This window comes from Neopelma chrysocephalum, unplaced genomic scaffold (genome assembly GCF_003984885.1).
Source record: "Neopelma chrysocephalum unplaced genomic scaffold, ASM398488v2 Primary Assembly neopelma1_23, whole genome shotgun sequence".
NCBI lineage: Eukaryota > Metazoa > Chordata > Aves > Passeriformes > Pipridae > Neopelma > Neopelma chrysocephalum.
The window spans coordinates 27,065,185-27,089,207 of NW_020897691.1; the positions used below are offsets into that span (position 1 = coordinate 27,065,185).

Genomic DNA, 24,023 nt, shown 5'->3' on the forward strand with positions numbered 1-24,023 from the left:
TTGGGTGGATGAGTAGAATATCATTATCTTGATTCCTCCACCACCTCTTGAGGAAGAGATTGGTGAATAGATTTTGTACTGAGTGTCATAAATTCTCTGACAATTTTGCAAGGCTGTGTGTAAATTTTCAACCACAGAAGGAAGGAGAAGACAGGAAAGCAATATATGCTGTGACTGGATTCCTTATGCAACAGTATACATCAAGAATTAAGCGTAAATACTATACATATGCTCAATTTTAGAAGGGGGTATTGGATTTTTTGGTGTGATTAATTAAAAATATGGTAAAAAAAATTAGAGGAATCAAGTACATCAGGAAATTGTGAGATGAACTGTACCTCATCAACTGTGTAGAATTTTAGTGTCCCTGAGAGAGTTAGCAATGCTAGTCTGATTTAGTCCTGTTCACAGTTGAGCTTCATGCAACTAACTGAATATTCTCCTTTAGTATCTATGAAAACAAGTAGAATGACTTCTTATATGGTGACTATTACTGGCTATGTGCAGAGCCACAATCACTGGGTCAAGTTATTTTATGAACTTCGTGAATGGAACTGTGGAATGTGATTGCTGTTACTGTTCATTAGTTCAGAAGAAAGGCAAGTAGAGAAGTTGCTAAAATCCAGTGTTCTCCTCCCAGTCTATCTCATAAATCTTCACTTTAGGCAACCATTCTTGTACATGGAAAAAAATGTAGTTAATGCTCTGTTTCAGAGCAGAAACTCTTGCAAATTTTATGGAAGATGAGTTTGCACTGGTTGAAACTGTAGGATTATCTCAGACATATAGGATCAAATTGCAAAAAACAGTAATGTGCAAGGCAAAGATATTGTAAAAATTAACACTAAATTTAAGGTCTATTAGAGTAAGGTTGGCCAAAGGAATTAATAGCAAAGAGAGCATGCATTTTCATACGACCATCTTTCTGTTATTATTCAAGGTTCTTTTTCAGATCAGTAAATTACCTTTTTATACAGTCTGCTGTTCAATATATAAGAGAGGATTGCAGGACTACATTATTAAAAATGAACATTAGAAATTAGTAAAGCAGATGTCTTTGTAACTTAAATAATTTTAGACCATTTTTGCCTTGTTTAGAAATATACACTAGTTAACTCCAATTATCAAAATAATTCCATTTTTAATTACTGTATCTCTCCAATTTAGAGATGTTGTGTTAGGATGTTGTCATGAACCATGTCAAAGGCTTACGGACAGATGACATCTGTAATTCTTCCCTGGTCCACTGATGTAGTCACACCATCATAGAAAGCCACTGGGTTGGTTAGGCAAGATTTGTCCTTGATGAAGCCTTGGTTAGTTGAGTTACTTTATTTGACAAAACCAGCAGTTCAGCCTACAGAAGAGCCACTTCAGAGAAGTAAATCCCCATAATCTTTAGAGGGTAGAGAAAGCAAATTCTCAGAGTAAGCAGAAGTTCTCTTGTTGCTGTAGTCCTGCAATCAACAGCCAGGAGACACTCATTCATACATGTAGGTTTAACACATAGGCACGAGGTTCCTTTGTCTGTACATGTGTAAGTTCTCACATGCTTATTGCAATACACTTTGAGCTGTCACAATTAAAACACAAGTAATATGAAATACTTTCAAATTTGTAAGTTCCATTGAATGATTCTATGTTACATTCAATAGCTTCCTCGAAATAATATACTTCATTGCATGCAATGCCCATACACATAAGGCTTAGATTACAGTGTGATTTATATCTGTGATTGCTTTCATATAGTCCCCAAATGTAACATTTAGTCTGGAGAATGCATATATTGTCTGTTGCTGGAAACATACATATAATAATCCTGGTTTCATTTAAGTCCAAAGCAATCTTTCTGTTGATATTGGGGAGAGAGGTATTGTTCTGCCAGTAGATTTTGGGTATAGCAGGCTCATTCACTGATTATACACTTGCTTAGTCTATAACTATTCAATATAATTTTTCTCAACTAATTTAGGACTCTGGGATACATTTCTAGTGGACACAAACTTTATCTCATAAGCAGCTTTAAAGTTCATGGAATGAATTACTGTCTCTTACTTCAAACCCTTTAATATAAGGAAACCAGAACAAATGGACAAGTAGTTGATATCCTCCTGGCTTTCCACTGTTGTTCTACAAACTTGACAGAGAGCTTCATTTTGAAGTTATTGATGATCCAAACCTAGTCATTGCTTACACACAATATAATAAAACACCTGTGCTTAAGTTAACCAAAGAAGTAAACTTCCTCAGAAACCTTTTCATCTGTTTTTCTGAGATGTGTATTGTTCTTTCTCTAAAGTAACTTTTCTGAATGAAATAACATTGTATGTGACCATGCGATAATTTTAAACATGACTATGAGAAGCACCTATATTGAAGCTTGCTCTATCAAGTTATAAGGGTCCTATCTTTCTTCTGAGAGGTAGGAAACAGGTCTGTTATTCTTTCCCCTCTACTCTCTCATCACTAATACTCCCGTGAAAATACCACTGCCCTGATCAAGGCTCAAAGCCTGTACTGCTGGATGTGTTTTTGAGCCTTCAAGTTTTAAAGTGTATCTTCAGGTCACATCTAATCCCTTTGGTTCATAATTTGAAATCTCTCAAAGAGCTGGCCTTAAATTTCCATCCATACAGCTAAATCTCTTCCTCCAGCCTTAGTTATTTTGCACTTTGAGTAGTTCTTACCTTTGCTAGGTCTTACCTTTGCCCAGCTGTGCTCACATTTGCAATTCCAGACAGAGCGACTATCCCACTCCTGCATGCTCCCTCTTTACCATTCCCAAGTCCTTGCTGTTTCTCAGTACCCCTTACAGCAAACATGACTTTTTTTCCCCATTGGCATATAAAGCCATTTATATTTAGCTTTGATTGGTCTTTTGACTCTTCTGATTGGCCTTTTGGCTCTACTGCTTATCAGATGTTCATTTGCATTTGTCACATCCAGCCCAGCTAATATTGGACTGGGAGATGATTCATTTTAAGCATTGAGAATGTTGAATACCTTCATCTTCCAGTTCCACCTCAAAAGTCATGCCCCTCATTTCCTCTGTTAGACAGCATCCTATGTGTATCTGATGTTAATTTTAGCTTGTGCGTATGCGTTGTGTGTATGCAGCTACATATTCACATGCCACTTACCTGATCCTGATTCTTACCCAAGACACCTCAACAAACACATAATACAAACAAAATATATAGAGTTGAGTCCACACAGGTTATGTATGCAAGTGTGCATGCAGGCATGTATTTATGCAGAGGAGGAAGCATTTAGTATTTCTTAGCAGATAGAGTTCAAGCTGTAGGTGAGAGAGATGATTATAGTGATGAAGTCTTATGATGATTAAGTTTTATGATTAAAGCACTGCCAGATCTCTTATTGTCTGTCTAGCTCTTGCATGGGTGTCTGGAAGAGAGCACATTCCTAACTCAGAAGGTTGATCTGAGGGTAAGTTGTAAGTGGTTCAGATACGGCTGAGATGAAAGTTACAGAAACGAGTAATAAAGACTGATTTTAAATGACAGCATAATCCTTCCCTCAAAAGTTAATACAAGTTCCTGCACATGGAACCTGAATAGAAACAATCTAAGTAACATGGTTAAAACCAGAAAGTATTAGATAGCAATTTCCCTGGTACTGACTACACTGGCTTTCTGAAAGGGCTATGGAGCAGTTTTTCAGCAGAGCAGTAGTCTACTATGACTTCACCTCATTTTTCGTTCTGCTTCTTTTGGTGATCTGTTGAGAAGCATCCCAGTTTCAGAGTAAAGGACATTTTCTGTGTAATGCCACAGACACAATGATACCAACAGTTTGTACCTATTCCACATGCAGCTGCTGTGAGTGGAGAGGTTAAGTGGCATCTGCTGCATGCTGGGTGGAGAGTGAGAGAAGGGTCAGAGGGAGAGCAAGTACACATACCATTTCATGCCTGTGAGTAGACAAAAGACCACAGCCTTAGAAAGTAAGAACCAGAGAACAGGAGAGCCATTTCCTATTCCACAAGTAAACATCTCATGGGATTTTACCCTTGGCTGAAAAAAATTTATATTTTTTTATATTTTTATCAAGGTGGAAAAGATCACGTTCCTGATCTTTTGTATACCATGCTGTGATGCAAAGAGGTGCAGACTGAATGGCTGTGCACTTTCATGTGTATTCTGGTTTTTTCTCTGCTGTAACCTGTAGCCTCAGCCCACTCAGCTATGTTATGGAATGGTTTCAACTCTTGGTAGAACAGCAGTTTGTGGGGGTTTTTTTCAGGGTCTATAAACAGAAATAAAACTACTGCTGACTTTAGTCTTGGCTTTGTGGATGACCTTATTTAGAGAATTAAAATTCGCAGTAGCATGCAGATCTCAGACCAGATGCTGCAAGGTGAATTAATACACAAAGGTGGACTGGAACTGGGTGAAAGGGAGAAGTGCTACGTTTTAGGGTGCAGGCTGTGACTTGGAAAAGAATGTTTAATAAACACTGCTTGTATACTTGGTGTTGCAAAAGTATGGCATATATATTGAAATTTATAGTGTGTCAATGTACACATATGTAGATGTTTAAACACATGATGCATGTATCTATATTTTAACTACTGTATTAAAACACAAACATATTTGAAAATTATCACCAACAATTATTTTCTTGTCTCTAGTGCTTATACATTTAAGTAATTTCTTTTATTGATTCATTTAGCAGCAGCAACAGAAGAACCTGAAGTGATTCCAGATCCAGCTAAACAAACAGATCGGGTGGTGAAAATAGCAGGAATAAGTGCTGGAATTCTGGTATTCATCCTACTTCTCCTTGTTGTCATATTGATAGTCAAAAAGAGGTAAGAAAATGGTCTGTGCTAATCGGTCTTTTTTTTCCTCCATATCAAATAATAACTAAATGATTGTTTTTTACAGGTCTTTAAAAAAAAAAGGTTTTAGGGCCAGTAGCTCACATCAGATTTTGGATGAGTTCTTTGTGTTTCCTTTTGGTTTTGCTGTGATTCTTAGGATGTATTTAAAGAGAGGAGTTCTTTATATTTGGGATCCAATAGCTATACATTTTCTCATATTTTTTTATTTCCAAGTAGTTTTAAGTTGGAGTTGGAGGAATGTAGAGAATATTAAAGTGGGTGGAATTAAAATTCATGGAGCCTTTTATATTTTTTAAAGCAAAGAAAAAATAATAACTTACTGCACTTTTCATGTTTTAATCACATAATGAATATGATTTTCTATATGCAGCTCTAATGAGTTATTTGTATCTGTATGTTACACAACTTGCAAAATAATGTAATTTTATACCTCTATTTATGCTTTTATAAACGTGAAGTTTTTTCTTAGAAGTCATACTACATCACTGTAAAATTATCTAGTGAGTCCCTAGTGCATGAAATTGTTTAAAAGTGTATTAATTCGAGTGAATTTTAATTTTTTCCCAGTGCTTTCTTAGAAAGTAAGCAATATCGCCATCTTCTGGCGCTGTACAGCGCTAACCCTGCATCCCAATCCTACCTGTAGTAACTTGTGCAATCCTGTTGCTTGGTCAGTGTTTCAAAGTCTAGCCTTCTCAGTAGTTGCAACTCTTTTAACCTGGCATAAAAGTCCATACTATGTCCTATAAATCCGTAGTTATGGTATAGAAACTTGTTCCTCTCTCTCTGTGCATTCCCTCTCTGGTGGGTCCTCTTCATGTGGCACAAGCTGATTTCTCTCGGATAGAACAAGCCCTTTGCCTCCCCATGGTGTGTGCATTGTGTGCCCTTGCCTTTTGCAGAAGTTGTAATGAAAAGTATTTTTGTAACTGTTTCACATATTCCTCTGAAATGCAGCTTGGTATTATTTTTAAAGATTAAGAGAAAGATTAAAATTGTACCTAAGATCATTCTATATGTTATAACTACTGGTTTGCATTAGATTTTTTTAATTTATTGCCTTTTTACAATTATCCCTGGAGATATATAACTTGGAGAAGAAACGTCTGCATTAGAAACATTAGGTATGCTTATAGTGTTTTGTGTTAGTTAGCTACATATGTGATTTTTCCCAAAAGTGCTTTTACTTTTCTCTGTTGTTTACCTCTGTGGTTGAGAGTTAACACATATGCAAAAGGTCCAACTCATCATATGCAAAAAAACATACAGTCAACAAGTTTTCTTTATTTACACAACTTCTGAAAAACAAAAAAGAAGTTGTTTTTCAGCTTCTAGGAGGCAATCTCTATTTTGTAGTTTTATATCAAGGTATGTGCTGGGGACTATCGTCTAGTGCGTGTTACAGTGGTCCCCTTATGTTTAATAGAAAACTCAGTGTGTGTGCATGTGTGTGTAAGAGAGAGAGAGATTGTCTAAGACTATATAGTGTCAGTCACTTCCAGATGGGGATTGACTAGTTTTGCAGGTAACAAACAAACAAAAAAATTCCATGTGTTCACATTTCCTATCCTTTTTAACCTCTTACATTCTGAATCCTTTCACTATTTAATTTTTTTTATGAAAATAAGTTAATTATGTCCATGAAGTGATATTTTAAAGTTTTCCCCTTTTCCCCCCTTCCCTTCTCTGAACCTATGAAGGCAGTATCCTCTTAGGAACAATCATCATTCTAAAGCACATAATATTTCTAAACTCCTGTACCATTTTGTATTCAAAATAGGTGAGAAATTAACCTGCTTAATGAATCTTTAATGATTGGCAATTTTTCATCATGATAGTTTAATTAGTTGTCTGCTGTGTATGTTATAGATGTGCCATTCTTCTCCCCTTATTCCCTTAGGGAAAATGGGCACTTTTTTTAATACCAGCTTTAGTCAAGGTCTCTTACAAAAAGCATAGACAAACTTTGTGTTCCTGAGTTAATTCAGTCCATCTAGTGAATCAAGGCAATTCACATCATGAAGGCAGGAACAGCTGTAAAAACTCTGACACATTCACGCAAACAAAAGCACACTTCACTTAGCTGTGGTGGGACTGAAAATCGATCTGTCGAATCATCCTCTGTAGTGTACCTATTCAGTGATCCATTATGTAGTATCCCTTTTGATACCTGAATTGATCACAACTTATTAGATGGAAAAGTCAATAAAACAATGGTTTCTGCATTTTCATTGGTTTATTAAGTTGTATGCACAGCCAGCGCTATCTCAAACTGATTAAATGCAGCATTACATTTTATTGGAAAATGGAGTACTAAGCAGTTTTGTTCATGAGCTTGAGATGTTTTAGGCTTTGCCTGATCATTTTGTACAAATTGGTTTGAAGTTTTCCTGAATGAAGCTCTTAACAGCTTTTACAGACTTTTACTGGAGTAATCAAACCAGCTAAGAAAAGGGATACTGCATCTTTAACAAGCAATGCCATTTTCATTTTCAAAGTCATTGTTGGACTATTTTCAAATGTCCTTCATTTCCTTCCATTTGTTTACCTTCCATGTTTTTAATGCTTAGCATGACTACATCAGCATTTCCAATTTTAAGATTTTAAAATAGAAAGCATATGTTTGCATTCAGGAAATGTGTGGTATATATGTCAGTATACACATGTCTGTTGTAAACGTGCATTCTTTAAAATGTGTGTACTCATATAGCTACACATAGTACGCATACAAACATATATACACCTGTGTACTGATAAAGATGTTAAAATTAATTACATGAAATTGTTTTCTGATTAAATGTATTTAATGGAACCTTTATTTTTTCTGACTGAAAAGTGAAAAGCATATCTGCTGCACAAGATTTGTACACAGCTGTTCATTTGTCATGACATCTAGGCGGTAATCATTATATTATGCTGAACTGCATGTTGAAATTACACAATCCATTTAATTTTCAAATTTTTGGCAATAAGTGAAATCTCAGCATGTAATTTTCTCAAATGATCTCTCTAAAAAATCATTTTTATATGCTAGTGGTTTTTTTGTTGGTTTTTTTTTGATTGCATGGCAAAGTAAGGCTAGTTTGTGCATGAGCAAGTTGAAATGCTAACCAAAGAAACATGAATTTTTCAACTTTTTTTTTTTTAAACGCACATTTCTCTGCTTTATTGAATGTGACAGAGTCATGCTTTTCATTCACCATTGCTTCTCTTTTTCCACTGTCTGTGATTTGCTTGCCAGGAGGAGCTACTATTCTTACTCCTACTATCTGTAAGTAGAATACGGGTGACTTACTATTTTACGTGTTTTAAAGATGCAGTATCCCTTTTTAAAAAATAAAAACAGTCTCTATAATTTGTTTTAAGTTTTTTTGATAGTTACCTTTCATTGTTCTCAGGCTTGAAAAATTGCTTGTATCATTGTTCCTGTCATTCTTGCTCTGTTTGTTTTTTTTAAAGGGATATTGTATTTCTGACTGTATATTGAGACTATAGCTTTTTTCTACAGTTTTTCCCAATACTATTTTAGTTTATTGTAATCATAATTTAATTTGCATTATGATTCACAGCAACCATCACACTAAGGAAAAAACTTCCTTTCCCATTTCCTAGCTAGAGAACTGTGCTTGTAAATCACAAATTCTACTTTCTCAGCATATCAGTTCAGGAGAGATCTTGTGCACCACTTTTCCTATGCAGGTTGTAGGGAGATGCCAAACCTTTATGGTCATGGTCTGCATCTATCACTTTTGAGGTGCCTTGCATACATATTTTAAAGTGTGGATCTTACTTTTGACATTGGTTTGTATAAAACTGTACTTCATTGAAGCAAAATTGCCTTTTTTTATATGTATTCACCATATGAGTTTTTGTGAGGACTGCAACGGTTTTGTCTGTGATTGAGCAAAGCAGTTACATGCATTCTTCATTTTAAATAAATGCATAAAGCCGTTGAATTCAGAGGGGTTCTAAGAATGCATTCAAGTGCTTTGATGAACTGGTGGTGTCCAACGGTGGTGCTCTTCCACAATTTTAAGCAGATTAATTGACTTCTTTAAACAAACTTTGAAGTTATAATAATTTTTTAAAAAGCTAAAGTGGTTTAGCCAGCTGCCATTCTCTGGTTTATTGTGACAAATCATAATTTCCTTGTTAAATAACAATTGCTTCAACTCAAGATAATTATCCACACAGTTGCACCCTATGATGAAGCACTTTTCCCCTCCAACCACTGTAGCACCCACCTATGCAGATTCATCCAACTGGATCCTTTAGCAGATAATGAGAATCATTTACACTTTCTGTCAACCTCAAGTTCTTTAACCTAATGATTCGCTTAACTGTCATGACGTACAGATTTCATGTACCTTTAACTGAGTGAGGGAAGGACAAAAAAGGAAATGAAAGGCAATAGAAGTCATCAAACTCCAAGGGCGCCAGGAGCTGTTGAACAATAAAGTTTACCTCCCATTTCCCAGCAGTTTTGGGAAGTAGTTGCAGTGCTACAACAGAATAGGCCTTTTTAGGCATTGAAGCAGAGCATAAGAATTAGAAAGTAGCTACTGTAATAAGCTAATAAGGTGAAAGCCGTAATAGCCGTTGATTTATTTATCATAGCTAGCAGGTTTTGTTACAAAGTGATGCTTCAAAGAAAAGCTTAATATCACTGAGAGATGAGATGTAATAGTCTTTTTGTTCTGTTTCTGAGGTGACATTAGAAAAAGGCGATCTTCAGTGTATAGAGACTATTTGAAAGGCTTTGAAACTTAAAAAAACCAGTTTGAACTAGACATGCTAGTTTTGAGAAAGCTTTGATAGTATTTTGAAAGAGCTATAAAGCTCAAGCAGTTTCAAATTTGGAAGTTCTTATGGTCTTCATTTTTCAACCAGAATATAATTTAAATCAACTTCTCTTAAGTTAATAGAAAGGTGTGGAGTAATTGTATAAAATAAAGCATTTTATGGGGGACATCTAACAGATTTTTTATTTTTCACTGAACAACTGATACAGAACCCTCATGTACACCTCAAGAGTTTGATGAAAAAATGATGGGTTTAGAGAATACCTTTGGGATTTTTGTAGTGAGAGTGTTAATGAGTAGTAATTTTCCAACTGCTCCACCTGTACATGGGAAAAAGAAGGGGTGGGGGGGAAGTGTGACAAAATAAGGAGATGAGTCTGATTGGTGGAAGAGTCTTTATTGTTTGCAGGTGAGCTTTGTCCATCCATATTCTACATTGTATTCCCTCATCATGAACCAAGACTGTTAACTAAGTAACATTTTCTTAAATAAGCACAAGCATGAAGTACTTCTTGCCCTAGAGAGAAGTGTAGGTCCTCTCTGGTGGATGTTCCCAAGACTTAACAAGTAAATAGATGGTTAGTTTATATTCTTCATAGAGTCTTGGAATGGTGTGGGTTGGAAAGGACCCTAGAAATCATCAAGTTCCAATACCCCTGCCAGGAACGCCTTCCACCAGACCAGGTTACTCAGAGCCCCATCCAGCCTGGCCTTGAAAACATTCAGGGAGGTGAAGTCCACAGCCTCTCTGGGCAACGTGTGCCACTGTCTTATCAGCCTTATAGTAAAGAATTTCTTCATAATATCCAATCTTCTGATATGTAATAAATATCTAATATAATTCTTGTCTGGTGTTAGAATGTGCATGGAATATTAAAAGTTGGCAGAGAATAGAGGAAGAGCAAGCAATCCTTTTAAGTCAAGAGAAATGTAAGATAAACACTGTCTAAACAATTAACAGGGTGTTTGATGATATTCAGTGCAGAAGAAACTTAGCTATGTTTGAAAGATACATTTTCAAGAACTCAGTACCTTATGTGATGATTGTGTCTTTTCCATGTGGTGTCAGATTTATCCAAATAAGCAGGTTGGCTATCTATTATATTGCAGTCACAGCTTCGGATGAAAACAGGGAGATTTCAGAATAGTCTAATGTAAATTACTGGTTCCTGTAGAACCAAGGCGCACTTCATGCTAGTCTGCATACTCCCTGCTACTTGAGATACACGCTTTAAGTGTAGTAGGCTTTAAGTTATAATTAAAATATATTATTTGCTTCCTTTTGACTTCTGGAGACAGTGCAAATCACTTCCAGTTCTTTATCAAAAGGGAAGAATTGTGAGATATTTCTGAGGTGTGCACTTTAAGTGCATTGGCTGTTAATTTGAGGAGTTTAGTTGTACAGATTAGGTTGCTCTTTAACTGTGATACATTCAGAGTGTAAGACTGTTAATGTCAAAATTGTGATGTTCCCAAACTGCATGAAAAAGTAGAATGATGAGGGTGTTTTTTTCTTCAAAGAACCAAAGTTCAGTATCAACAACAAAGTATGCTATCATGTTGTATCTTGTATACTGAATAGGCAGTATTACCTTTAACATAAAAGGTAATAATAATGTATATTGAATAATTATGTTTCTTCTGTTATTTCATTGGGTTTTTTACTAACAAAGTAATTTAGAAGGTTAAATGATTTTTTTCCCAACAAGGCAGGCAAGGGGAATGAATTATCCATTTATAAAATCAAAACAGATATTTAAACAGAGATGGTTGATAAAACTGCATGCACAGATGCTTCTTATTTGTCATTTCAGTTAAAATGTAATTATATTCTCTAATTTGTTTATATTAGTGTAATTACTCCACAGGAAAAAAAAAATATTACCAGGGTACAGAAGTAAGCATTTCCATTACAGCATTTGTATGTGTACAGAAAAGACATGATCATAACTGTTTCATAGCAGGGTGCATAGTTTATCAATTACATGCTGAAAAAGTTGTACACAAGGAAATCTGCCAAACTTTTGAGTCACTCAGGATTATAGATAACGATTATTGTAGACATCAACTTTCATCAAATATTAAGGTGGTTTGCGGTTTTTTTCTTGGCTGGGCAGCAAACTTGCAAAGAAGCGCAAGGATGCCATGGGAACAACCCGCCAGGAGATGACCCACATGGTGAATGCAATGGATAGGAGTTACGCTGACCAGAGCACTCTGCATGCAGAGGATCCCCTTTCAATCACATTTATGGACTCGCATAACTTCAGCCCCAGATGTAAGTAGACAGTGATATCTTCTATGTAGGGTAGGTGAATATAGAAACACAGAATACGATTCTACTTTTTAAGAGAAATGGTTTTAAGCTCCAGGTTTTCCAGGAACACTGGTAAAGCCAAAGGTTAAATAGGGCAGTCCATATGTTATCCTTATTGTTATGTGGCCAATTATTTAATTAAATATCTGGATATACTTTCACTATGCAGCGATTTTTGTTTTAGGGAAAATATTCTACTTCTAGAATATCTCAAAATCTGAAACTGAGTTTTTCCTCATGAAGGTATTTAATGCCAACATGTTAAATATTAATGTGTAACACCATGTATAGAATAATAATATGAGGTCCAAATGAATTTCTATTGGTTTTTTGGCAGTAAGAACGTTATAACAGAAGGAAACATTGACAATTTTCATTGTTGTTTGTGAAGTTTACGAACAAGCTTGTTAATATATCTGCACATTTTTTCTGTATTTGTATTCATTTTTTGTAGACTTGCCAACTGTCTGGTTTTGAAAATGTTTGGCAGTTTGGCTTTCTGATTGCTAAGTGTCTGGGTTATAGCTACCACTGTCCAGCACTCTTGCCTCCCAGCATCTGCACTATGCCTTTCACAGAAGCGAGATCCTTCACTTGCAGACTCTGAATATGTCAAAATAGTGTATAAGTTTCCAAGGGGACACAATTCTGTCATGGAGCTGGTGGGAACCTGACCTCCTCACAGCTCCATGGACTTGTGGCTTGGCTTTAAACAGATCTGAGCAGCCTGAGCTGCTTCTGAATTGGAATCTTTTGAGAATGGCACTGTATGTCTTTTCTCTTGCCCCCCACACTGCTTACTATGCATCAGCAAAATACATCCCTTAAGGCTCTTAAGTTCTTTCCTGGTTGTTGTAAGGGAAATGGATTTTGGAGGAGGGTTTATTGCTGGATTTATTGAAGCTTACCAAACTGCAAAGTGCTAACATTTTAAGTGTCCCATAACCAATTATAAATGGGAGTTTAGTATCAGCCTGGTAGTTTTTCTACACAGTTTTGGCTGAAACAGTTTGAAAAATCTCCAAAGTTCGATGTCTTATTGGCATTGAAATTTGTGGAGGCAGGAAGAGCAGAGACAGTTTGATATGGGCTTTGATGGCGGATCCCAGGCAAAGAATTCATCAGGAATTTGCATGGCTATTAGTGAGCTGGGACTGCCGGGCACTCAGGCAGCCTTCCAAATGTGATGCCAAGAGCCCATGAGCTCCAGCCACCACAGCCATCCTGGTTGGTTGGCAGAGAAGTTGGGCATTGCTGATTTCTAGCATCCTAGGTATGTGATTTTTTTCTGTGTTGGAGGACTCATTCCTCCTGACTATTGTCTGGGCTGAGATGAGTCTTCCAAGCTTTCAGGGTTTCCTGCTATGTGACAAACATTTAGGCAGATTGCTTGAGAACTGAAGCTTAATTTTGTCACAGAGAAGTTGATATTCTAATTTTTTGTTCCAGATTGGAACAAAACCAAATCCTGGATTCCACCATTTCTGTCCAAAACAACACATTTGTCTAATGCGTGGTTCTAGTTGTGATAATGAAATTCTATGAATTTTATTCAGACATCTGCATTGGTGTATCTGTGATTTTCCTATATTCATTAAGAGCAATATCTTTGGTATTGCACATTAAAAAAGCTATTAACTGTAAAAATGTATGAAATTTTTTTAATTACCTGGAAGATTTTATAGAAATACCACTTTATTTTGAGATAAGCTATTGAAGTATTATATGAGAGAATGGGTTTAAAAGGAAAGAAGCAGTTCTATGAAAGTGAACCTTTATTGTGAAGTGAAAGAACAATAATGGAGGAGGAACCCTTTCAAAAACTAAATTGCATGTAATGTCTTCTTTATTTCATTTCACTAAGAATCTCTTTGCCCTTATTATTACATTTCTGAAGTCCAAAATCACTGCCTTTCATTCCTCTTTTATTCAGGATGCTTTCTGGAATTGTATATTCATTCTGTTTTTCTCTTGTAACAAAATTAATGGGGTTTAGTTATCAGTTGCTTATACTCTGAAGTATATTGTTTTTATTCTTAAAAATACACAAATTGAGGGTAATGTGTTTCTTCATGGGCTTTGTTTTTCTACAGTGCCCAATGATCCACTTGTGCCGACAGCTGTGTTAGGTGAGGACCCCAGTCCTTCATTATCCATTCCTGCATGAGTTTTGTCTCCTTGCATGGTTGAACGTTGAAACAGCTTGTTTTATGTAAAACTATCCTGTTTTCAGAAAATAACTCTACACTGAGTTCATCAATTCAGAATTAAACTGGCAACAATTTTAGAATGAAAATTATTTTATGTTCTCATTAAGATTTTATTCTTAGTCACTGCTAACTGAAGAGTAAATGAGGAAATAGGTAAATGGAAAATACTAAAATTTTTTTCCCAGAGCTTTGAAACTGAGTTCCAATAAACTGACATGTGAAACTAGAGCTCTATTAAGAGAGCCTTAAAAATAAAATTCAGGCCCATATTAGCATTATTTACCACCAAAAGTTCAATTTTCTAAGTAACAAGAATTAAAAGAAAAATAGAAAAGAGAAAATTCCAGAATATCCAAGAAGAAACAACAACCTTCTGTGTATGTTCTGAACAAATACTTCTGTATACCTATATTAATTACACATTTCAATTGACATTAGCTAGTAAATTTTTCAGCTTTTTACTTACTTCAGAAAGAAGAACATATGTTGGAATGGCCAGACTGCTTATGTCTGGGCTGAATCTAACACTGAATGCAGGTTTTAGAGTCACTGATTTTTTTTTATTTTTTTTTTTAAATACGAAGTGAAAAGTATAATTTGTACCCAAGTTCTTGGTTGGATAAACACAATGTGCAGTATTGAGTTTCAGTCAGTTGCTGAGGTTATTTTAGGCTAAAAGACAAATATCAGGAAATGGGCGTGAATATAAACAAGTTGAAAATTAGATTCCTAGAAGTAGCACTTAAAGGAACCTGGGGGCAATTTAATCCCTCCTGTGTTTTGAGATGGGACATTATACATAAAATATAGACTCTTTCTGGCAATTGATTGCCTTATTGTGTTTTAAACATCTGGAGTGAAAAGAATTTTGCTCTTGCAGTGGCATGTTCCAGTGCCTCGCTTCTCTTAAGTAAAAATAAAGTTCAGATTCATGTTAGTAATATTTGGCATCCAAAGCTCAATTTTCTGGGTAATAATTACTACTAACTGAGTGCTACTACTAAGTATTATCAATGCTTACCCCTAGTATTTCCTACCAAGGCTAATCATTGCTGTGGATTGAGCCATTTCCTTTTGAGAGACTCATAGGACTCATGCTTCTGTCCTTTCAAAACAGTCTTTTTCCCATTGAAAAACCACACGTCCTCAATTGTCTCTCTTATAGTTGAGTTAAGCCCAGTTCTTTCACTCATCATTTTGTAGCTGATGTTTTCTAAATTTGTTGTCATTATTTTCCTCTCAACGCTTTCCAACTCATAGGTTGAATTTTAAATTGCAGTGCCCCAAATCAGGTACAGTTCGTAGAAGTCTCAGTGCTGAGCTGAGCGGTATAGGTACCCCCATATCCTACTTGCATTTTTCCTGCTATCTGAACTGTATTTTCTCCTTTTTATTGTGCTCATGTTGCTGACTTGCACTGAGTTACCTGTTAAAATCACAGTTATCATTACCCAGTCCATTGCTCCATTCTGTAGTTTTATATTTGACTTCCCTTTCCAATACACACACAGTGTGTTGCATTCACCATTCAATTCACCTTGTTGATTTTCTCATTGTCTCCCAAACAACCAAGATAACTTTGAAATCTGATCCCATGCCTGTGAAATGCTTGTGGTACCTTACAACTCATATAAGAAAATACCCATACTGTCAGGGTATTTTCTGCTGTGGCAGACACGGATACAGACAATTGTGAACAGCAAGGGCTGTTTAATTGTTCCTGTCTGCATTTCCATCTAGTGGTAATGCTATTCTGGGCACGATGGTCTCCTGGTATAAGCAAAACAATGAAAGTTAAAAGAAATAATATTTTTCATTGAGTGGTCTGAAATAGTGGGAGGGAAGTGTACAAGCTTTTGGACATACCATGTAAAAGAGGCTGGGTACCTTTAAACTCATTCCTTTGTAACTGGATCATTTGGCCTACTCCATATAGCCCTTGCTTGGCCCAGTGTCACAAAACAGGTTACTTCTGCTTTTATTTAGAGATGAGCAAAATTTTCTAAGTCATAGAACACGTTCTTTTATATGAAACTCTTATTACTTTGTAGCTATACTAAATTTCTTTTTCTTCATGTATAGGTTATTAATGCTACTCTCCATTCTGTGTACGTTAGCACTAAGTTAGTATGACAATTTTGCTTTTCTCAGGTCCCTATCATTACAGTGATGGCATAATAATGTGGCCCTTATATTTTTTAAATGGCTTTCATTGTTACCTATTGTGAAGGTTTAACAACTTTTAATGTCACTTTCTTTTAGTCATTTTCTATTATAGTCCTGAAATAAATTTCTTATGTTCTGTTCACTCATTGTTTTTTGCTGCTTCAATGGGTTAAAGTGCCTATTACTGGTAAGTATACTGCAAGGAATGGGGAGAACTGCAAATCCTGAGGTGGTTTGAAATGTGTGCGATTTAACAGGGGTAACACTGCAATAAAAAGTGACTGCTGCATGTCACTCACGTTATTAAGCAGGTTAGTGAGGTATAAATGTACTGAAATTAGCAGCTTCTGTGACAGTTCAAAAAATCAGGTTTCTTAGGAGATTTCATTTCAGAAGGCATTAACAGGGTTTGCATTTTGGCACAATTGTAGAAAATACAACCCTTGAGGTGTTCATTTTTTTTTCCTAGAGTGTTTTGCTTTTAATCTGGATCCTTTGCAAAGAAAATTGTAAACAGATTTCAAAAAAGTTTAGGAGGAGTCAGCTACCCACTTCTCATTTCAGTAGCTGTTTTCCAAAATGGTTTAAATTTGAATTTTTCTTCCTCTGCAAATTCATTTGATCTGATGATTGCTAATTTAAATAAAATAACTATTTCACAAAAGGGATTGATAAAATGCGATCACCTCGTGCATCTTTGACGTTTGGTTTTGATATGAGGATTAGTGTAGCATAGAGCATTAGAACAAACTTCTTTGTTTATTCAGAGCAAAAATTGTGGGTGAAATCAGCACGATCAACAGTTTCATTTCTCTGCTAAAAGACTCGAGTTAAAAGGACCACTCTGAAGTGCTGATTTGTCTTCCTAAGTGGAGGTGGTGTTCTGAATTGTGGAATAATTGCTTTTTTTTTAACTGGGATCTCAACTGTTTGTTGGTTTTAGACAAATTATGTGCTGATACCACTATAGAATTATTCTAATTTATTGTTTAGGGTGTAGTATTGCTCTTGATACATATTATCCATTAAAAAGTTACTTTGGGTGATAGAGTCTGGAGTTTCCAAGTACATTAATGTCATAAAGTTTTGTAGCTTCAAATAAAATGTCCTTTAGACATCTTTATTGTGGGATGAAGGACTGCAAACTTTCATATGAGTTTGCTGTTAAATTCTTTTATGTACTTCACAGTATTTATGTGCTGGAGAGTAAGTGCTTTGCGTTTTCAGAAATTAGATATGTTTTTGAAGGAAGAGGTTGAAAATAGATATTGATATGTATAGCAGCAGCTGTTATTGCTCTGCAGGTACCTAATGCATTGATTTCTCGTGAATACAGATGAAAATCACAGTGCGACAGCAGAGTCCAGCCGACTCCTGGATGTCCCTCGTTACCTCTGCGAAGGCACAGAATCCCCGTACCAGACTGGGCAGCTGCACCCTGCCATCAGGGTGGCTGATCTCCTGCAGCATATTAACCTAATGAAGACCTCTGACAGCTATGGATTTAAAGAGGAGTATGAGGTGAGATCTTCAGTGGTGGGGCTTTGCTAGGAAAATTTCCTTTGAAATGGGCAGCCTTTTGCTTGCATTGTATTGCAAAAGGATGGAACTAAATGTCAGGGGTTTAAGTGAAAAACAAGTAAACAGACATAAGATTCCTATATATGTAACCCAAAAGTGAAATAGTGAATGGAGTCCAATAGTTTTAGCCTTTACCACTGACTGGTAGAAAACCCCTGTGTGTTCCTTAGGGTGTAAGAAGACATGTCCTGAATCTTTTTTGACGTATTGTAAGAAGTTGCCACTCTTTTGTTGCTGCTCTTTAGTGGAAATGTTGTAATTAGTTATGTGAGCTATCTTCAGTGCAGATCTCCTGGATTAGGTTAAAGTAAAGATTTTAACCTGGCTGGTTTCACAAGAAACGTTGACTGGAAGCACTCTCATGATTTATTATAGCATCTCATTAGGGCAATACTGGGACTTAAGTCCAACCAAGAAGCAGTAAAGACATGCTGAGGGTAGTAATGTCTTGAAGTTCTAATTAAACCTGCCTGAGCATGTCTCCTTACAACTTTAATGTTAAAATGGAAGCAAAAAATTCCCAGCACTGGAGGTAGAAGATAAGTACAGATTAATTTCACTTCTGATCTCTGAATCTGTTGTGATTCTTTGGGATTAGAACATCAGGCAGGACACACAGTAAAGATGGGAATGGTACTGCCAAGGTTGCTCACAATACAGCTAGGTTTAAAATGAGTTTTCTCTAAGTAATCTCTTCTGACACAGTTTTCAACCTTCTCTCCTTTCTGCAGCTGTCTCTACTGTAACATAAGAACTGGAATAAATAAATGTGTGGTTTTTAAAAGAATATTATTCTCTTTTCCTCTCTTTTACTTAAATATACTTCATTATGCTCTACCTAACTTCAGGGCTAAGCCCAAGTGTCAGCCACTGTTGGGGGGAGGGTGGTCCCTGATGCCACATCAGGTGTTTTCCTACTTGCTACTTCTTCTATTACTATACACAACATCTATTCCCTGCCTTGGGCTTCTGACTGTGCATTAAAGTTCTGTTTCCATGGCTACTGTGTATTTTCTGGAATAACTTACACAGATCAGGATAAGAGAACATCTGGAAGGAAGGAATAGCATAGACCTGCAACAGCTGTAAAATATCTACGAGCAATGAAGAAAAAGCCAAGGAGAAATAAAAGCTGCTTCTGTTGCTTCTGAGAGATCAAACTCTTTAAGAGCTCAAAAATGTAGAACAATTTTGCTAGTGGCTAGGGGGAGGCATATGAGGAAAAACAACATGAACAATGAACAGTGGCAGAGGAGATTTCCTGATGCCTCTGTAGGAAGAAAAGCGGTTTTACTAAGTAAGATGTGGACAGCGATGTAATGCTGGAGTAAACAGGCTGTATATTATGGTGTCTTGTAAGAAGAGTGATCAGTTTCTCTGTGCGTTCTCAGTTTGCTGTCATTACTCCATAGCAAGTATGTATAAGCAAGTTTAGCCTTCCAGCAATTCCAGGATTTGGAATCCCTCTAGAGTTCCTCAGTGACTTGCCCGTTTACTCATAGCAGTCAGAGGGAGCCTTCCTTCTTCTCTAGCTATATTTATATACCATGGTACCACCTGGGTGACCAGGGCAGACAAGCCAAGCTGAGCTTACTTAATGGTAGAGCAGTTCTTTTAAGCTGTTGTTTCTGGAGATAAATTAATGGTCAGAATGTTTTCTTTCGGAACATTTTTATTTATAGAGTTTCTTTGAGGGGCAGTCAGCTTCTTGGGATGTCGCTAAGAAGGATCAAAACAGAACAAAGAACCGCTATGGAAACATTATAGCATGTGAGTATCGGTGTCCTTGGCTTGAGCGATAGCTCTACTCGTGTGTTACCCGTGCTGTGTTCTCTCTTCCTTTACAAATCTCCAGTGGCATAGCTGTTTAATACCCTCAGCTGAGAAGCAGGACAGTGCCTTTTTCAGCTTTTTTTTTTGTCCTTCACAGTTCAACTTTCTTCCTTTTATAACTCAGGCTGAATTTCGCATTTGCATCTCTGTTGTGCAAGCGGTGGTAAGCATATATCAGCAACAAGCTAGCACTCATTTGGATGTTGATTCTGTTTATTTGCAATTTGTATTGTTTTACCAGTGCTATGGAACTCACAGGAATCAAGGTGCCAGAGAAGTCTCTGAATGGGTAGAGTTACCTCTTCATCGAATCCCAAGTGCATTGCTAACCCCCATGTTTTGACTTCATTAATGTCTCAATATGAACTTGAGCAGGCTTGGGTTGGAAGTGAGGAAACAGTAATCAGCATTTTTGGTTTTCTAGATTGCCAGCAGTGGAGCTGATATTGAAAGGGACTTTGAACAAGTAACCGGTTTTCTTTGTGTCTTTTTAACCACGTGTAACAGTGCCAACACCTTTCAGCTACACTTAATGAAATTAGGTGAATGTTTTTTGAAATAATTGGAGACCTCAAACAAAATGGTTCTTTGTAATTCTGTATAAACACTTCATATTTAAAGATTGTAAATTGTGAGGTGCTTATGCCAGCTGATTTTGGTTTTCTTCTTACCGTTAGTATCTTACTTAAAAAATCACACTTCAAAAAGGCTCCGTAACCACTTGGTTTTTACAGATGACCACTCCAGGGTGATTTTGCAACCTGTTGAAGATGATCCATCTTCAGATTACATTAATGCCAACTACATAGATGTGAGTGGAATGCACAGCTTTCTCCCTCTCAATTTGCCAGCTTCTTTATGTGAAATTATTGCATGCAATGCCTACAAATTTATTGAAAGCTTTCTTTTATTAAGAACAAATGTACACTTTCCTTGTTCTACGTCCTAGTACTCACTGACATTGTTGTGCTTTCTTTCACATCTGACTTTGGTTTGGGCTGTAGATTTGGCTGTACAGGGATGTAAGTACCACTATATGTGAATAACAGCATCCTATTGTAAATATTTAATATAGATATTGTTATTAATTACTTTCCTCTTCTATTTTTATCAGTTGATAACTATGCATGCCTCATCTAATTTACCTCATCTGTTCCTTTAAAAAATTTCTTTTTTGTGTGAATATTTTTTGTACCTGTTTTGAAAAGATAATTTAGCCTTTTAGCATAATTATGCCTTTTAGCATATTATTGGATGTTAGATAACTCAGGTGAGCCTATCTGTTAAAGAGAACTTGGTGTTCTCATTTTTTAACAATGATTTTTGCCACTAGCTTTTCTTTTTCCCTTCCCATTTATATGTGAGAAACTAGATAGTATGCTGTATTGTAATTGTCTGAAAATGTACCTGTGGAGTAGCCATAATGTATATTTGGCAAAAAGGGAGGGATTATGACATTTATGGGTTAGGTTGGGTTTTGGGGGGGTGGTGTGTGTTTGTTTTTAACAACGGTTTAGACAAACAATATTTAGGTGTCATTTATCTTAATGTGCTAATTTAGGTATTACAAAGTATATGCACAAACATATTTTATATAAATATTTTAATGTAGTAGAAATTTCCTCACTTCTGCAGAAAACCTCTAAAGTTTGAAATTCCATTCTTTAATCAGAATACAAATTAAATTATAAATTTTTTTTTAAAAAGTGGTACAAATTTTGCCAGATGCTTTGATTAACAATATATAACTTTTCTCTAATTAACACCGTAGGAATAAACGAGGTGTTGTATTCAAAGTAATTCCAAAGTAATTTGAAAGGTAGTGAAGTAACTAGTACAAATGTTTTTCCGATACGTGGAATATGATTTCTTTATAATTGAACCTTAGCAGTTTTTCCTGACCACTGTTAGTTGATAAATTATTTAAGAGCCCTTGAATTTCCAGGATATAAAGACTTAGCTCTAGATATATATATATGTCTTTTTATTTGGATATTTTACAAGCCAATCTCTGTGAAGTGATAGGCCCATGATATTTTGCCTGGGGCCTTAAACAAGAAAACTCTCCCAGATTTGTAATAATTCCAGTTCCTTGAGAATATTATTTTTCTGATTTAGGAGTGAATTAAATCTCATTAGAGCCAGACAAGAAAGCTACAGGTTAAAACTGGTACTTGGTAATTTTTAAGTGGCACTTTTATCTTCTTCTGGAAAGCATTACTGAATGTAAACCAGTGTAGCCCAGGTTCCACTTTCATAATTTGAAACTGGGGCTTGATATTAGGAACTCCAGGAAAAATTTTTTAGTCATTTGATGCGATCTTGGTCTCTTATAAAGCCAAGGGTAAGATACTCAGAAGTTTTCATAAGCCCCAGAGGAAGGTATTCTCACTCTAAACAGGATAATGAAGCAGTCTGTGGAAAAGAATAAAACCTCCTTGGGTTTGCTGAAGTCCTTCACTTTAGTAGTATCTTGTGAACACCAGGAATCCAAGGGCTTATGCTCCCCTGTAATGCAGTGCTTCAAGCAAGTGGCCTAATAACTGTAACCTAGAGAATAATTGGAGTTATTAACATTTGCACATCGTGAAATTCTGTATTGTCTTCTCACCAACAATACTAAACTCTCCTTCCTCTTTGTAGCTATGTGCCTAGCTGGCACTGGTCAAAATATACTCTGAATTATTTCCTTAAGAGCAGCACCTCTTTGTCTTGTAGTTTTTATGTGGACAATTAGTGCTATATAGTACTGCTAGCATTGGCATAGACCCAGCTACCTGGAAAAGCTTAGTTGTGTAGGGTTACCCATCTACATATCTATATCTATCTATCTATCTATATATAGATATGTAAGTATGTGTATGTACTTGTGTGTATCATGCCCACTGTAATTGATGCACACTTTGTGCAGTCAAGCAGAACATTTCACTGCAGTAGGACCTCAATACAGCGCACGCATCAGTGTCCAGCTCTGTCCCCATTAGTTAGAGCTGGGGTATATACCTTTGAGCCTTACAAAGATTCTCTGTTTAGAAGAAAAAACAAGGTGTATATTTTTTCATATTGGCTAAGTTGGGAACACAGATCAACTACTGAGATAATATGGTGGCAAAGAATTTTTCATAAAGTTTAAGTAAATGGCCCAATGTATTCGACTGGGGAAATAATGTCAATCGATAACTAATTTTTAGGCACAGGGGACCCATCTAGAATACTCCTTCCCGGTACACTACAATGTCTGTTCAAGTCAGATGTTCTTATTTTCATTTTATCTGTTGTCATTCGAACCTTTTCAATATTGTTTTTTAGATCTTGAGCTTCATGCTGCTCTTAAATATTGGTTTGTTCTGAAAATGTTGTCTAGAGTTAAGGCTTTTATTTTCCACTCTCTGTTAGTAATATGGTACTCAAACCAACCTATATTGCTGTTTTAGGGATATCAGAGACCAAGTCACTACATTGCAACCCAAGGTAAGGATCTGCCAGCTTTAATCAAATCAAACAAGTGTTCTCTGTAGTGTCCTGAAGTGTTTTGGTAAAATGGAAGTAGATGGAAATAGAGCATACATCGTATTGTGAGTTGTCATCTTGTGTTGTGGTAAAATAATATAGGTTATTTTGTTCAGGTGGAATGTGAATAAATTCAAAAATTGCACTAATTTATCATGTTAATTAGCTATTGAGCAAATCTTCTAGTGATAAATTAAGATGATAAAGTCAGAAGCTACTACCATGATTTCCAATTATGAAGATGAAAAGAGAAAAGAGATGTGGACAGAAGAGAACAGTTTCAACCTGCCTTGAGGCATTTTTCTTTCCATATTACAGTGTATTATTTTATTGTCTAGCGTTTAGTCCAGGATGCAGTGAAGATAGTAATGATAAATTAAAATCTGTCTCAGAAAATCTGGGTAAAATAAGTCCAGAGGACAAAGCCTCCTTATAGGAAGGAGAGAGGGAAATCTTTATCACGTAACACCCTACTAATAAAAAAAGGTGTTAGAGAAAAAAACTGAAGTTCTATGGAAATTATTAATTTTGTGTTTCTGATAAAACTCCCACAATGAGGAAAAACAAATAGATTAGTCTAAGATTGCACTGAAATATCAGAGGATATGAATTAAAGTAAAAATAATTAGATTTAGGTGTGCCATTATTTGATCTCTAAGTATAATCAGATAGCTGTCTGGAAATATCCTGTTATTTGTGCCCTTGGTTGATTGTAGCTGCACACAGGAAAGACAAAATAA

General features: G+C 36.0%; 1 protein-coding gene across 13 annotated transcripts in view; it reads left to right on the forward strand.

Moving 5' to 3' along the window:
• The window catches only part of PTPRK (protein tyrosine phosphatase, receptor type K), a 397,175-nt gene that overhangs the window by 355,171 nt on the left and 17,981 nt on the right, over nucleotides 1-24,023 (forward strand). The window contains exons 14-24 of one of the 13 annotated variants that reach the window (XM_027691497.1): nucleotides 4,693-4,831; nucleotides 5,947-5,988; nucleotides 8,106-8,135; nucleotides 11,784-11,944; nucleotides 14,077-14,112; nucleotides 16,535-16,546; nucleotides 17,696-17,880; nucleotides 19,623-19,710; nucleotides 20,508-20,584; nucleotides 20,778-20,795; nucleotides 23,208-23,244. In XM_027691497.1, coding sequence (XP_027547298.1) covers nucleotides 4,693-4,831; nucleotides 5,947-5,988; nucleotides 8,106-8,135; nucleotides 11,784-11,944; nucleotides 14,077-14,112; nucleotides 16,535-16,546; nucleotides 17,696-17,880; nucleotides 19,623-19,710; nucleotides 20,508-20,584; nucleotides 20,778-20,795; nucleotides 23,208-23,244 — 825 coding nt within the window. Of the gene's footprint in view, nucleotides 1-4,692; nucleotides 4,832-5,946; nucleotides 5,989-8,105; nucleotides 8,136-11,774; nucleotides 11,945-14,076; nucleotides 14,113-16,534; nucleotides 16,547-17,695; nucleotides 17,881-19,622; nucleotides 19,711-20,507; nucleotides 20,585-20,777; nucleotides 20,796-23,207; nucleotides 23,245-24,023 lie in introns of all 13 variants that reach the window. The other 12 variants (XM_027691405.1, XM_027691424.1, XM_027691415.1 and 9 more) reach the window with 12 other exon arrangements.